This window comes from Coturnix japonica, chromosome 3 (assembly GCF_001577835.2).
Source record: "Coturnix japonica isolate 7356 chromosome 3, Coturnix japonica 2.1, whole genome shotgun sequence".
NCBI classification, from domain to species: Eukaryota; Metazoa; Chordata; class Aves; order Galliformes; family Phasianidae; genus Coturnix; species Coturnix japonica.
Window position 1 is genome coordinate 44168572 of NC_029518.1, and position 14438 is coordinate 44183009.

The 14438-nt window shown below is 35.8% G+C and overlaps 1 protein-coding gene across 7 annotated transcripts in view; it reads left to right on the plus strand.

Moving 5' to 3' along the window:
* ESR1 (estrogen receptor 1) overlaps positions 1–14438 on the plus strand; it is a 173998-nt gene that overhangs the window by 67374 nt on the left and 92186 nt on the right. For 5 of the 7 annotated variants that reach the window (XM_032443211.1, XM_032443212.1, XM_015858163.2 and 2 more), the window contains one exon: positions 5258–5762. In XM_032443211.1, the coding sequence (XP_032299102.1) occupies positions 5258–5762 (505 nt within the window). 7 annotated transcript variants of the gene reach the window in all.

Sequence of the window (14438 nt, forward strand, 5' to 3'; positions counted from 1 at the left end):
TCATCTTCTTTTCCCTCGAGCAGCTGTTTTATCTTTCACAGAATCAAGACTGTTCAGTTAGGCCTGTTTCTTCCTCAGATTCTTTTGCTTTTTTCTCCCTATAAATTGGACTTGTTCTGTTACCATAACCTGATTGAATTTCAGGACTTCTAGTTGGTACAGAATTGATGATAGCAGTGGGAATCCCCAGGCCTTCTTTTAGTTACTTAGATGCGTTAGTATAATATTTTCTATACATTTTTTTCATACTTGCTTTTTCTTTTTCTGTTAATGAGTTCATTTTGCTAGTGCATCTTTATTTGTAATCTGTGTAAGAAGGCTGCTTCACTTTTACATTACGTTCCAAATTTGAAGTGAAAATACTTGCATGTTTTCTGTTATGTTCAGGATCCTGAATATGATTCAAGATCCTCCTGTTTCTAGCTGGCAAGGGTGTTGGACTTGTAATCCAGGTGAGCCAAACTCTGCTAGTTTAATCTGATTGGTAGAGTTGGTTGTCTGCAAAAAAAAAACACAGAAATGCAAAAACTAGAAACTGTGGTCATCAATCAATTGAAATGGGCAGAGTTTGTCTTCAGAAACATACTAAGGTGTTATTCAGCTCTAAATTATGCAATCTTAACCACAAAAATGCAATTTCCATTTAATGTTTCAAGGTACAGCATTTTATTACTGCACTTTAGAGTGAAGTCTTCACTACAAAATCTGAGTTGAGCACTGGAACACTGATTTATCAAGAACAGGAAAATAGACTAAGATGTTAAAAAGAAAAGTGCAGAGTTTAGTGAGCCACTTTCATGCAATTAGTTCATTTCTCATTTCTCTGACAAAGAGTGTCTAGATCTTCACTGGTTCATAAACATCTTTGGATTCAGTCTCACTAAAAACCACTGGGTGGGAAGAAGCAGTTTTTGTTTTGACCTTCCAGGCCAACATCAGCAGTGCTCCTCAGTTACAGTGGACTCTCCTGGTTTTTCAGTATTCTGTAATTGCTAATCTCTATCTTCTCCTGTATACCTATCATCAAGACCTTGGAGTGTGACCAGGGAGGGGCAACAAAGGTCATGGGGGGTCAGGAGCACAAATCTTGTGAGGAATGGCTGAGGGAACTGGGATTGTTTAGTCTAGAGTAGAGAAGGCTCAGGGGTGACCTTATTGCTCTCTACAGTTACCTGAAAAGAAGTGGTGAGCTGGAGGTTGGCCTCTTCTTCCTCATGAATAGTGATAGGACTTGAGAGAATGGCCTCAAGTTGTGCCAGGGGAGATTCAGGTTAGGGTGTTAAGAAAAATTTATTCTCTGAAAGAGTGGTGAGGTATTGGAACAGGCTGCTCAGGGAGATGGTGGAGTTACCATCCTTAGAGGTCTTCAATAAATGACTATATTTTGTAATAAGGGACATGGCTCAGTGGGGTAATATTGGACAGTTGGACTGGATGATCTTTGAGGTCTTTTCCAACCATACTGATTCTATGATTCTTGTACAGATAATAAAATCATTATTTCTTTAGTCATATCTCAAAACCAAAACAACGACAACAAAAGCAGCAATCCTATATCTGGCACAAACTTACAAACTTTTCAGAGTCTGCAGGACCACTTTCCCCCAATATTTTATGGGGATATGTGAAAGACTGGGATAGATGAATATCTCCTGTGAAATGTTCTTTATAGCACCCAGAAATTATAAGACCTTCATTAAGGTGAGTGAAACATGTATCGGAGCTTGATTGCCCCTGAAAACATGTTAGTAGAGAAATGCCTAAATCTATAATATATAAAGTGGATTTCCCATTGGCATGGTATTTTTTAACACTCCTCTCTAACACTAGAAACAAAGATATTGTAGCCAGTTCTTATTTTCATTTACTCTGTAGTTACTACCTGTCATTTAAAAAAAACAACAACTGAGTGTATGAGAAAAGCCCGTCTCTTTGAAGTCATATATGGAGTGTATACATGAAGTGGGATGTAGTGTGACCAAGTTTTTGAATAGACTGTTGGTCAAAAATACAAAATCTTATTGCTATATCCTGTACATTTTTCCAGGTCTTATTTAAAATGTATAAAATGTGACAGATAATAGATCAGTGAGATTAAACTGGGTGGTGGAGTGAGTCCTGGTCTTTAGTCACAAAGAATAGGATTTAGAAACTAAAGCATCTTTCCTGGCCAAGCCCACAAGCCAACACATTCAATGTCATCTCTAAAGCAGTATGAAGCTCTGTAAGTTACTCTGGAGCAAATAGGGTAGTAATCAGCATACAGGACAAGGAAGAAAAACACTTCTGATAATGTTTCATTTTACAATTGTATTTTTTTTCCTTTTCCTTTTCCTTTTCCTTTTCCTTTTCCTTTTCCTTTTCCTTTTCCTTTTCCTTTTCCTTTTCCTTTTCCTTTTCCTTTTCNTTTTCCTTTTCCTTTTCCTTTTCCTTTTCCTTTTCCTTTTCCTTTTCCTTTTCCTTTTCCTTTTCCTTTTCCTTTTCCTTTTCCTTTTCCTTTTCTTTTTAAACATCTACATTTTTCTAATATGCAGATTAAAAAAAATGTTTGATGCAGTATGCACAAATTCGCTTTCTTCCTAGAATGTTGCTTGATTAAGCAGCTCCATATCTCTCCCGCAGTTCTTATTCTTTCATTTACCCTTGAGCTTATTCTACCCAAAAAATAATTAAAAATAAAAAAAAATAAAAAAAAATTGAGGCAAACTTTACAGGATGCTATACCAGAGATTTCTAGCTTGCTCGTGAGATTTGACACGTTTTCTTCTGCTGAGATGTGTGTTAGGCTATATGTTGCGTGGATACTGCAGTTATCTATTTCTGAGCCCTTTTAAGGGCAGGACTGCAACTTTCCACACTGGTATATTGAAAATTGTTCATAGGGTCTTTGGTTAAATATTCTGGTGCAGACATGATGCAGCTTTTGCTTAATGCAACAATATGTTTCATTGTTGTTTTTGTATGGTAGAAATTTTAAATATTTGTGTCTGTGATAACACACAATCCTCCCAAAATAATTCATGACATTAAAAAGAAATTGCATAGAAAGAGCACTGAGGTTGCACAGGACACGTTCAGAAATCAGCTCTGTGTGCATACACTTCTATCTCCCCTCTTCTGCACAGCTATTATGCTTTAACGTTTTATTACGTGTCAAGGTAGTATTTCTGAAATAGTATGCACATCAGATAATGCTTTAAATAAAAAGTTAAAGTCTATTTTGTAGTGTACATAAGAAGCGGGCACTTCATATGGCAGACAGGCTCACATTAATTCTCAGATTATGCAGCATAATATGAGACAATGCTTCTTCTGTGTATTACTGAAGCACGAAATGAATCTATAAGAGTGACCGACCTTAAACTCGTAACTGCCATTCATTTCAGACTGTGTAGCCCAGCAGACAGGCTGTTGAGAGCTTTACTTGCTTGCTGTTTTGTGAGTCTCTGCAGAGGCACATTCAACCACTCTATGCAAACAGGCACACACTCTCTTTTTTTTCCTCTCACACTCTGGCATATTTTCAGAATAACTCTTCGAAGACTTTCTGAACTTCTGGGTATGATTGTCTATTATTATTATTATTTTTTTTTTTTACTGGGAATGTGTTTAGTCCAGTGTTATTTAAACAGGCTTATCTCTTTGATCAAAGTCTAGAATCTGAAATTTGAACAGGGTAGGGAGGGTGGTGGGGAGGGTGAGGAAATCTATCAAGTACATTTTTATGTGTGTGCTGCTGTCTTAGCTGCATGTCAGTAGAGGTACGAATATATATTACTTGTGTAATCTTGGAAATATAAGTGACTGCTTTTTAACAGAAGTTCTAAAACACCATATTATTACTAAGGTAAAAAAGATTATAGTAAACTTTTCTAGAAGCTATTAGTGACCTATACATTCAGTTTTCTGGTTTCTTGCATTTTTTCAAAGGTTGCATTGAATAACTGTGGAGTTGTTTAGTGTAGGCTTTGCTCGTATTCAAATCATACTAACTCAAGTCCATATATTAATGTGTTTAGGGTCAACATTAACCTGTTTAACTGAGTGAATTGCAGACCACAACAATGATGCTAGAGAAATTGGGACGGTTTCTGAAGGTTTTCATTTAGCTGGTTCAGGAGATGTGGTTTGTGAAAAGTTAAAATTATTTGGGATGAGATTGCAAGATGAGGTATGCATGCCACACCTTTTCATTATGTCCTTTCTCCACCTTTTTTTTTTTTTTTTTTTTTTTTTCCCCTAAAGATAACTTTGAGAATTATTTCAGTTTACTTTAACACTGATTCCAATCAAGTACTTTATTTTCAAGTTGATAGCAAAATCTAAGCTTGCTGAGCTTTTGTTTGTGGGAATAGAAAAAAATAAAATAAAAAATCCTGTATTCCTTTTTTGTGCGCTGAAATCTTTCTTCCTAGTTTCTAAGGTCTTACCATGGCAAAGTCTGAAAGATGCTTTGCTTCATTGTTTTACAAGGTAAAACAGAAACAGACAGGAATTTATGGGCTAATCTAAATTTTTTCCTCACTTTTTTTAATGTAAATTTTCACTTCACTAGTTTGGGTCACTGTTACTGATAAAGCTTGTTATAAACCTTTTGTCCTACACAAATCTTTTACATTCTTTAATTTCTGTTAGCTAGTTTTGTTGACAGAGACTTGTTACACACACAGATGCATGCGCTTGCACATGCATTTTGCTTTGCCATATCTCAGTTACAGCATAGTCCTATCCAGGGTCATTACAATGTACACATTACATATTTCTAGCAAACATGAAAATGAATCAAACAGGGAGAGATAAGCACAGATAGATTGGAGCCTGCTGAGGAAATAAAAGGCAGTAATCTGGCTGACCACTGGACTAGTCTTTCTGGTCTGATTTCAGCGTCCTTTCCCGTTAGCTGCTGTGGAGTGCTGGCTGCCCTGCAGTGAAAAATTAAATGACTAGCAAGAATAAAGTAACATTTAGTGGGACAATTGTTTGGTGTACCTCCAAAACTAATTGTTTCTGAAGTGATGTTTAAATCAGCGTCGGCACAAGGCAAGAGCCCCTGGCTTGCAGCCAGCACCTTGTAACGCATATTAGAGCAGATGAGGAGTTCTCAAAAGTTAGAGGGAGAGGGAGAATGTGCCTTTCCAGTGCTCACCCTGCATTTGTTTGTATACTCCTCCTCGCCGAGATCAGAGGAATACCTGTGTAGTGCTGCTTTAACATGATTTCTGCTGAGCCTCAGAATAGGTTCTGGTGTTTTTTTTAGGTGGACTGCCAGCTGCCGATCTTGCTGTTGACAGTAAAAGCAGATATGTTCCTTGCTCCCTGCCATTAGCAATGACCATGACCCTTCACACCAAAGCCTCTGGAGTTACCCTGCTGCACCAGATTCAAGGCACTGAACTGGAGACTCTGAGCAGACCTCAGCTGAAGATTCCCCTGGAACGATCGCTCAGCGACATGTACGTGGAAAGCAACAAGACAGGAGTTTTTAACTACCCAGAAGGGGCCACCTACGATTTTGGTACTACCGCTCCAGTGTACGGCTCTACTACACTCAGTTATGCCCCTACTTCTGAATCTTTTGGGTCCAGCAGCCTGGCAGGATTTCACTCTCTGAACAATGTCCCACCAAGCCCAGTGGTGTTCTTGCAAACGGCACCCCAGCTCTCACCCTTCATCCATCACCACAGCCAGCAGGTACCCTACTACCTTGAAAACGAACAGGGCAGCTTCGGGATGAGGGAAACTGCTCCTCCAGCCTTCTACAGGTAAGTGCAACAGAGAATTTCTCTTTCTTCTTTAAGCAGCTATGCTGAGAAATCAGAATATTGAAATATGTCTGCCCTACACTTTCATTTTTGTGTAAAGGACTGTGTAATCTTGTGGAATCTTCCATGATATCGGGACCATAAAAATAGCAGAGGATAAAACAAAACTGTAACTCACAGCTTACTGTGCCTGTGATCTGTAAATAATGAAAACTGTAAGTAAATGGGAAACAAATTAGATAATGAGTGTAAATGTTTCCTGGGAAAACATGAAATCATAATTGATTAAGGAGTGGCAAACAATCTCCTTGTTGCAGTATATTAAAATTACTGTCTAGAAGCATACTGAAAATGTGCAATTGGCTGTTTGTTCAGCTCTTAGCTGCTAGTAAGAGTATTACTTACCTCTGGTATCCTTTACAGGATAAGTGACTTATATAGGAAGTAGTTCACAGGCACAATATCCTTCCAAATCAAACTGTTTGAACTGATTCAATGACAGTATTTCAGTCAGCAACCACTTTAATGAGCTGCAATAAGAGCTATGTGCCTTGCATTTTTAATCAAACTTTGATATATATTAAGCATAAATCTAGCATGCTGCATTTCAAAATAATTTTTATAAATTTAAATATGATTTCTTTTTAAATTTATATTTATCCTTCAATAGAAGAATTTTAATACGCACTGGAAATTGTGAAAGCATATACTTAATTTCTGACATATGTGTGAGAAACTGATAGAACTGTAGCTTCCAGGAAAATATAATCAAACACACCAGTACTCACATTGTTAATCTTTGTGCACTGTTAATAGCTTAATTTTTTACTGGCATATAATAATGGACTATAGCAAATTAAAGTGAACGGTTAGCTCCTAAATGCTGTCCATGTCAGCTTATTTGTGAAATACAGGTGATTTTTATACAAATGGAGAGACCCTCTAAAAATAAAACCAGGTTATCCTTTCCCTGTCGAGGCCAGACTTAACTGTTGCTGGGAACAGCAATGTAGGTTATTAAACACAGTGTCACGCAACCTGAGATAATCTTGTAGCAGAATCTGATCCAAAAAAACAGATGGTGATTGCACTTTTTGCAAATGATTAATCGGTTTTGGGGATCAAGTGGAATAAAGACAAGTGAAAAGATAACGGTTAGGCCAGGCAGCCCAACTAATATGTCTCTTAGCTGAACTGATTCAGACAAAATGTATTTTAGAGCAACTGAAGGCAATAACTCTAGGAGGAATTAATGTACTTGAACATTGAGTATCTGGATTGTTTAACAGTGATGTGGGTGTGAAAGTGTGTTTTGCACTAGATTCCATGTTGTTTTTATTTTATTTTTATTTTTATTTTTTTTTTATTTTTCAATATGATTATCCAGGGCAAAACTCTGTTAGAAAGCGTTTAAGGGACATGTGGTGTGTAAACAGCTGAACAGTGAGTTTGTGAAGCTGAAATGCACATGCAGGAAATGGGCTAAAGTGAGGGCTTTTTACTTGAGGAGGGAGAAAAACCAAGAATCAGTTGGAAATGAAAACTGAACTGTGGAAATGGCATTATTTTATTTTCTAACAGTGAGCGGAGGTGGGACACTTCAAAATAAAAATGGCATACATTGTAGTAGTAACATTCAGGCACTGCAACAAGCATTAAAGGGCAGCGGTGTATTCCCATTGTCCTGATGTTTTCAGTCAAGGATAGGCATGTCCTTTCAAGATGCATTTTAGATGTATATAATATATGAGGCTTAAAGCAGTGGAAATTAGGTGAATGTATGATCTTGGTTGTGCAGGTGGTTTATCCGAATACAGAGTTACAAGACTGATTTAATGGCCTCTTCTGGCCTTGATTCTGTATTGCACATTTGACATGGTAATAGGAAATGTGGAACAAAGTCCTCCCCATGATTATCGTCTGTTACGAGGCATAGTACTGTTAGGATTAAATAGACAAAGCTTTGCTGTTTAAAAATTTCACAAAGACCATATTTGGGAAGTTGTCATATTGACAAAATTAAATGTTAGGTTCTTATTCTTGTATACCAGTTATAAATAGTATGCTAGAAATATTCTAAATAGGTGTTCGGTGTCTGGGAGACATCTCATTATCTAATCATGAGGTACAAGAGCAAGTTCTTTCAAAAATTTTAGTGCATTATTTTCCAATTTGCTTTATTCATTTGTCTGTTCCAATCCCACCTGAATTCAAAAGAGAACATAAGGCAGTGTAATCTGGCAACAAACACATAGATTTTGGAGATTTGAAGATGTCTAAGTAACAAAATGATGAATTTCTGATGTAACATACTAGTATGAGTGGTAAAGGCGTAAAAAACTAAAACCAAAGCCATACAAAAATTTAAATTCTATCATGATCAGTTTATGATCGCTTTCTTGCTGTGATAATAAGTAATATAACCAGAGTCTCAAAAAGCCCCCTTGAAAATTCTTATTTGCCCTTTTGGTGCAGCAGTTGTGCTGTTTAGCTTGCAATACTGTAAAGTTTGAATTGCATCCTCCTGTTATACACTGGATTTGAGATGCAAAATAGTGCATTCTCTGATACAAGTGACTAGGACAATAAATATTCACTGTAGATTGGTGCGTGCTGAAATTGTATTTAGCATATACCCAGATAAAATGCTCAAAGTATTCAGTCACAAAAATAAAAATATTTCACATGTAATAAGGAAAATTTTTAATGTTGTTGCATTTAGTTAAAAGCATTGAAAATCACGCTATTAACACGTACTAATTTACACATGCGTATTAATACTAAAGTTACATTTTATTTCTTTCAAATTGTGTTTTAATTTCAAAAGACTTTATTTCTTATTGCAAGATAATGACAGACTTCTATGTCCAGCTGTAGAACATAACAGTACATAGAGAAAAGAACAAATGTTGTAAATAATAATAATTAAAAAACATAGCACCGGTCTCTTTCTTACTGTGCTTTCTAAATCACAGGTCATCCGAACTTGAGATAAGAGAATGGGTTTAATTAATTCATATTGTGCTGTCTTTAGCCTGACTTTTTTTTTTTTTTTTATATCTGACCTTGTGGCTGGTTTTATAGGGAGCCAAATTAAAATACCTTTCCCTTATCTTACAGTGTCTGTATCTTTTCGCAAGGGGGAGAAGGTACAGCACTAGTAACGTTTTTAATTCTCTTCATATCTTACATATATTTTATTTTCTCCAATACCTTTTTTTAGTAGTGGTTTTATTAAAGGCAGTTTAGTCGTTGATTATTATTACAGGAAATCCTGCACTCGTGGGTACTGTAGTAAACTAATTGAAAGATTTCTTTTGTTCTTAACTATTACGTTTGGGTTCTGGTCAAATTATTTCCTTATCCTTTTTGTCAGGCTTTTGTTCATTCATGGAAATACCATGAAGGCATTCAGTACCTAATTTACCTTCGTATATTCCTATAACAACATCGAAGATGAATTTTGTTGTTCTTCCAGTGTGCAATGCTTGAGTGTTATCCCACTGAGTCTGCACATCTCAAATAAAATTCTGTCTGTATTTCAGGCTCTCTGTAGCCTTTGGTGCTGCTTCCAAATCTGACTGAAACCCATGTGAAATGAGGTGGCTCTTACCAGCTACCTGATGAGGGAGCTTTTTGTTTTTAGTGAGTGACAGAGATGAAAAGTCAGCATACAAGCAGAAATATTAGATGAAAAATCGTTAGTTACTTCCTCTAGTACCTCAAGCTCTGGAATTAGATTCAGATAGTAATTTATTTAGCTTAACTCCTCATTATCACATACATATGTCTCTTCTGCATTTCATAAACGTGTTTGTTTTTTTTTATTTCAACCTTACCTGACTCATTATGAGTTTTTATAGCTGCTCATACTGAATTTTAAATAATGAGGATTTTCTCAAATTTTAAAATTAAAAGAATGATAGAATGAATAGAAAAATCAAAGGACAGTGAGTTTAGGTGTTTGGTTTTTTGTTTTTGTTTTTTTTTTTTGGTTTTTTTTTTTAGTTTTTTAATTTTTATTTTTTGTTCATAATGAAGTATGAATTATTCCAGAACATGAAGGAATACTGTGCATGATAAAGTTGCTTTTCTCTAAAGCAACAATCTGTTCTCAGGTCCTCGTCAAGCATCAGTGAGGTGTGATATTTGACCAGAGTTTCCTCAACATTCAGTGTTTTTGTTTTCAGAGACTGTCCTGGTATACCTATTAATTTTACAGCAATAGGTGCCTATAAAGAAAGAGATAGGAAAATTGCATGTTTTTCTGTCTCATGGAAGGGCACGTTACAGTCATGAGGGTCTTGTAGATACCAACTTTTTTGTATTTTCAGCTTTCCTTGAGGAATGTATTGATGCAGTTTCAGAGGCTGTAAGATTAGATAGGGCTGGTAGATATTACACAGGATGTGTATATATATATATAATATGTATATATATATGTATATATAATATGTATATATTATGTGCCTATAACTTCCTGGAGTAGCAGGTAGCTATCAGTGAGGATAGTCATCTAGGATACCTCAAATAACATAAGATGTGGACAGCAGCATCAAACCTTCACATGGACACATTTCTTAGTTTGTGGAAACACAGAGAGAAAAAGGTACTGTAAAGAAATACATAACCTTTTTCTAAGGTACATGATTCTAAAAGACCAGGTGTATCAGGGTCTAGAAATGTGAGTTTCTCTTTCTGTACCATAAAGATAGCCAAACAGACTCATTCTAGTACAGATATCTATTTAGTGGAGATGGAGATAAATTTGAACATCAATACATATCTATGTGAAATTAATTCCACCACGTATCCTACTTCTAAAGAATCAAAGCAGTCAACATCTGCAGTCTCCCTTCAGATAGATACTGCACTACATCCCTGGAGAGGAAGAGAGAGTATTGACTCTGCGCCATTGGCCTTGATCACTCTTGCTCTGAGACTACTGAAACAACAAACACTGCTCACCATATCTGCTCTGATAGGGAAAGCACTAATTGCTGACACTACTTCTACAGCAATTGCAAACTGAACATCAAATCCCAGGAAACATGAAAGGCTAAGCAGAGCTAAGACATCACTCCCAACAACACAAAGGAGAAGAGTCCTGAAAGTGAAATGCAACTACTTCTAATAAATCGATACAGAGTAATTTGGTGTTGTTTACAACGATGTACTAAAACTAATCATGGCCTCCCTGCTTTGTCTACAGGGAGTTTTCTGTTATTTATTCATGTGTAAGGGCTGAGATTAGGGCAGAGATGCTATCCTTAAGCTCTCTCACTGAAAGCAATGTTTTCATTGTGGGTTCTGCTTGGAAAATTTATTAGAAGTCAGATCTGAGATTCTAAATTATTCCTGTTTATTTGGATTGAGCTGCAAGCGGACATTGTTTACCAGAGGCTATTGGGAACTCTGCTCAATGTGATGCTGGTCAAAGCAAGGCATTTCAGTTTTTCTGCTAAGTTCATATTCCAGTTAGTGGAAGAGTTCTTCTCTCATCTGACTCAAGATCTTCTGGTGCAAGACTATCAAGTTATGAGATATTACTTTCCATATTTCATCCATTACGTACTTACGGGGACACCTCTTTGAGACAGGAAGACCATAAAATTCAATTTGCAAGTTAATCTTCCTTGACAAGGTATAACAACACTGGAATTGGGAATGATCTGGGCAATTAATTTTAATCTTTCAACAGAACAAGGAAATGTAGTCCTTAGAAAATGTAAGGCTTAAATATGTGTGTCTTATACATAAATTCTATTTGATAGGTGTTCAAAACACCAGTAATCTTCCAGCCATTGCAGTGACTATCAGAACTAGTGACATAATTACTAGCTTGTACATAAATAAGAAAAAGTGCCTCTCTCTCTTTTTTTTTTTTTTTTCCTCCTTATAGAAGCCACTAGTAAAAGAAAGTAACATTAGTGGCTGAAAATCCGAAGTAACTAAGAATGCATCTCAAGCAAGCTGTTAGTGGCTAACAGTGAAAAGACTTGTGTGTAACCACTTCATATCCAGTGAGTAAAAAATCATTTTACAGCTTTAAGAGTATAGTCTGTCACACAATGAGTGGAATATATTGCATTCTGTTTCCATGTGCTTCTGTCTCACAACCAGTGCCAGTTCTCAAAACATACCTCTCCAGGACTTGGGTAGCAGTATCTATCTAGGTATTGAGACCCTTTGTCTCCCCTTGACAATGACACACCTGTGAGCAGCTAGGCATCAGTGAGCTGAATTTGATATCCACGCATTTCACTCTCCAATCATTAGCTACAAGATCATAGAGTACATTTGTTTTTTCACATCCTAATCATCATATATAGATAGAGGAACTACTCTTAACTGATTTCCTAGTGAAAACTTCTATTTATCCTTTGAATATTTTCCCATATCTCATTGATCTCTAGTGAAAATCTTGACCAACTCAATCACAAATCAAATACTTCCAGTCCTCTCTGTCATTTTATTATTTGCTATCATACAAACCTATGAAAGACTGCATTGTTCAGTACAGTTTGCTTTAGGATTGATCTGTGCTGCTAAGATATAACTACAGAACACTTCCTAGCATGATACAAAGGCAGTATCTAAGCTAGGAAGAAAGGGGAAAGGACATTTACTGCAACACAGGAAAAGTCTCAGCTCACAGCAAATACAAATGGATGGGAAGATAGGGTGCAGAAAGCAGAAACAGTATAAGATTTAGGCCCCAAATCTTAAATAACAATACTGAGAAACTCATAATGTGCTTTCCAGATAGCCTCCACTTTTGGCCTGCAGCATTCTTGCTACTTCCCTTTTCCTTTATTTTTTGAACCTTAAATGTTATTGAGGTTCATGAAATCAGATTTGCTCATTTGTAAATCTATGAAAAACACTCCAGTTTTTAAAAGTTTACTTTTTTTTTTTTTTTTTTTTTTTTTTTTAATCCTCTTTATGCTTGGTCTGTAGACAAACTTTAGAAGGTGCTATCTTTCAAAATCATTTTTAGTCTTTCCCTTGAATTACTGTAAAATCTGTTCTTTGGCAGAACTGAAATGTCATATAATACCTCTTATTTTATTAGCTTATAAATCTGGTAAACATTCTTAAAGCATTTATTGTACTGAGCTATCTTGATCAAATAATATCTCTAATTATTACTCAGTAACTTCTATCAATAGTGTCTAAAGAAAATTAATTCAAGTGAGTGTTCCCTATTTTGCTTATTAGCTACACCTTGAACTTCAGATGGGATCCCTGCTTCAAATTACATATCTCAGAATCCTTGTACTCAGAAAACTGCAGCAGTGACAAAGAATACTGAGGCTAAGAGCATATGCCAGATTTAGATATCTGTGGGGAGCTAATATGTCAAAGAACAGCTTTGTCTGTTTGCTTCCATTCTAGAGTAAAATGATACTCCTCCTTTAGCGAAACTGATAAACACAAGCAAGAAAAAGTGAGAATGATGCCAAAATATGATCCACTGTAATAAAGGTTTTACCTTGCAATAGTTTTTCATTATTTGGATTATTTAGAACATATGGGTCAAAAATATTTATAGCTTTGTCTTGCTGTGTAGTGAGAAATATCCTAGTTTTCATTGACAAGGTTATCAATTAGAGATAAAAGTATTCAAATCCTGGATGTGGTGCTGCAGCAGGTTCTTAGTAATCTAAAATCTGGCCAATTAGATTCATGGAGAAAGATGGAGAGATTGAAACCTCTATAAAATAACATAACTGAAAGTTTTAATGGCAACAATATAAGGACCAGTATAATTGTAAGTTAACTCACCTTCAAGGCACATTGGAGCTTAAGAATTCCAGCAATACTAAATTAGGTTTCAAACTGGTAAGCTAATATTACTTCTGGATCCAAGCAATCAAAACTGTTAAAAGAAAACTAATCTGATTCTGTAAAGAATATTTTAAACACCTAAGAGCAAAACTCCACTTTACTTTCAGACAGATTTAGTAATGTTCTTCTTATCTGATCCACTGAGGTTACCCTCTTTATTGATTACATATGCTGTTTAGCTTTGGCTTATATTTTCATGTTAAATGATAGTCCCAGAGAGAGGTCTTTTTTTTTAGCATTTTGGCAGAAAAAAAACACTAAACCTCAACTTCTTAAGTATCAGGTAGGACAGAGAAAACTTAGCTATAAAAAAAAGTAAAGGCAATTATTTTTATTGTCTAGTCTAGCCATCTTTGTAATATGAAGCTTTAATATTTGATAATGTGAAGTCTGGCTTTTTTTTTTTTTTTTTTTTTTTCATTATTTATTTACTTTTTTTTTTTTTTTCCCCTCCAGAAAATTTGCTCAAATTTAAGCTATGTTCCCTTGAGGCATCATACTTTTCACAGTGGGAAATAGTTTGCATTTGTTAGCTAAATTACATGAAATTTTATCTTTATCATGCATTCTTGATCCTTTCTCAACTATTATATAATGACTTGATTGCAAAAGCATCCTTCTTTGACAAAATGGATCAGGTTGCTTCTCCATACAACTGAATGGCTTTTGAACAGCATTTTTTCTGCAATTATTGCTTTGGGCTGAGGCAAGTTACTGTGAGATGAAAATGAGTGAATTAAGTTTGGGAGGTCTCTGGAGAACATCTGATCAACATCCTACTCAGTATAAGGTTAACCTGAAAGGTGTTTGCCTAGGCCTTTATAC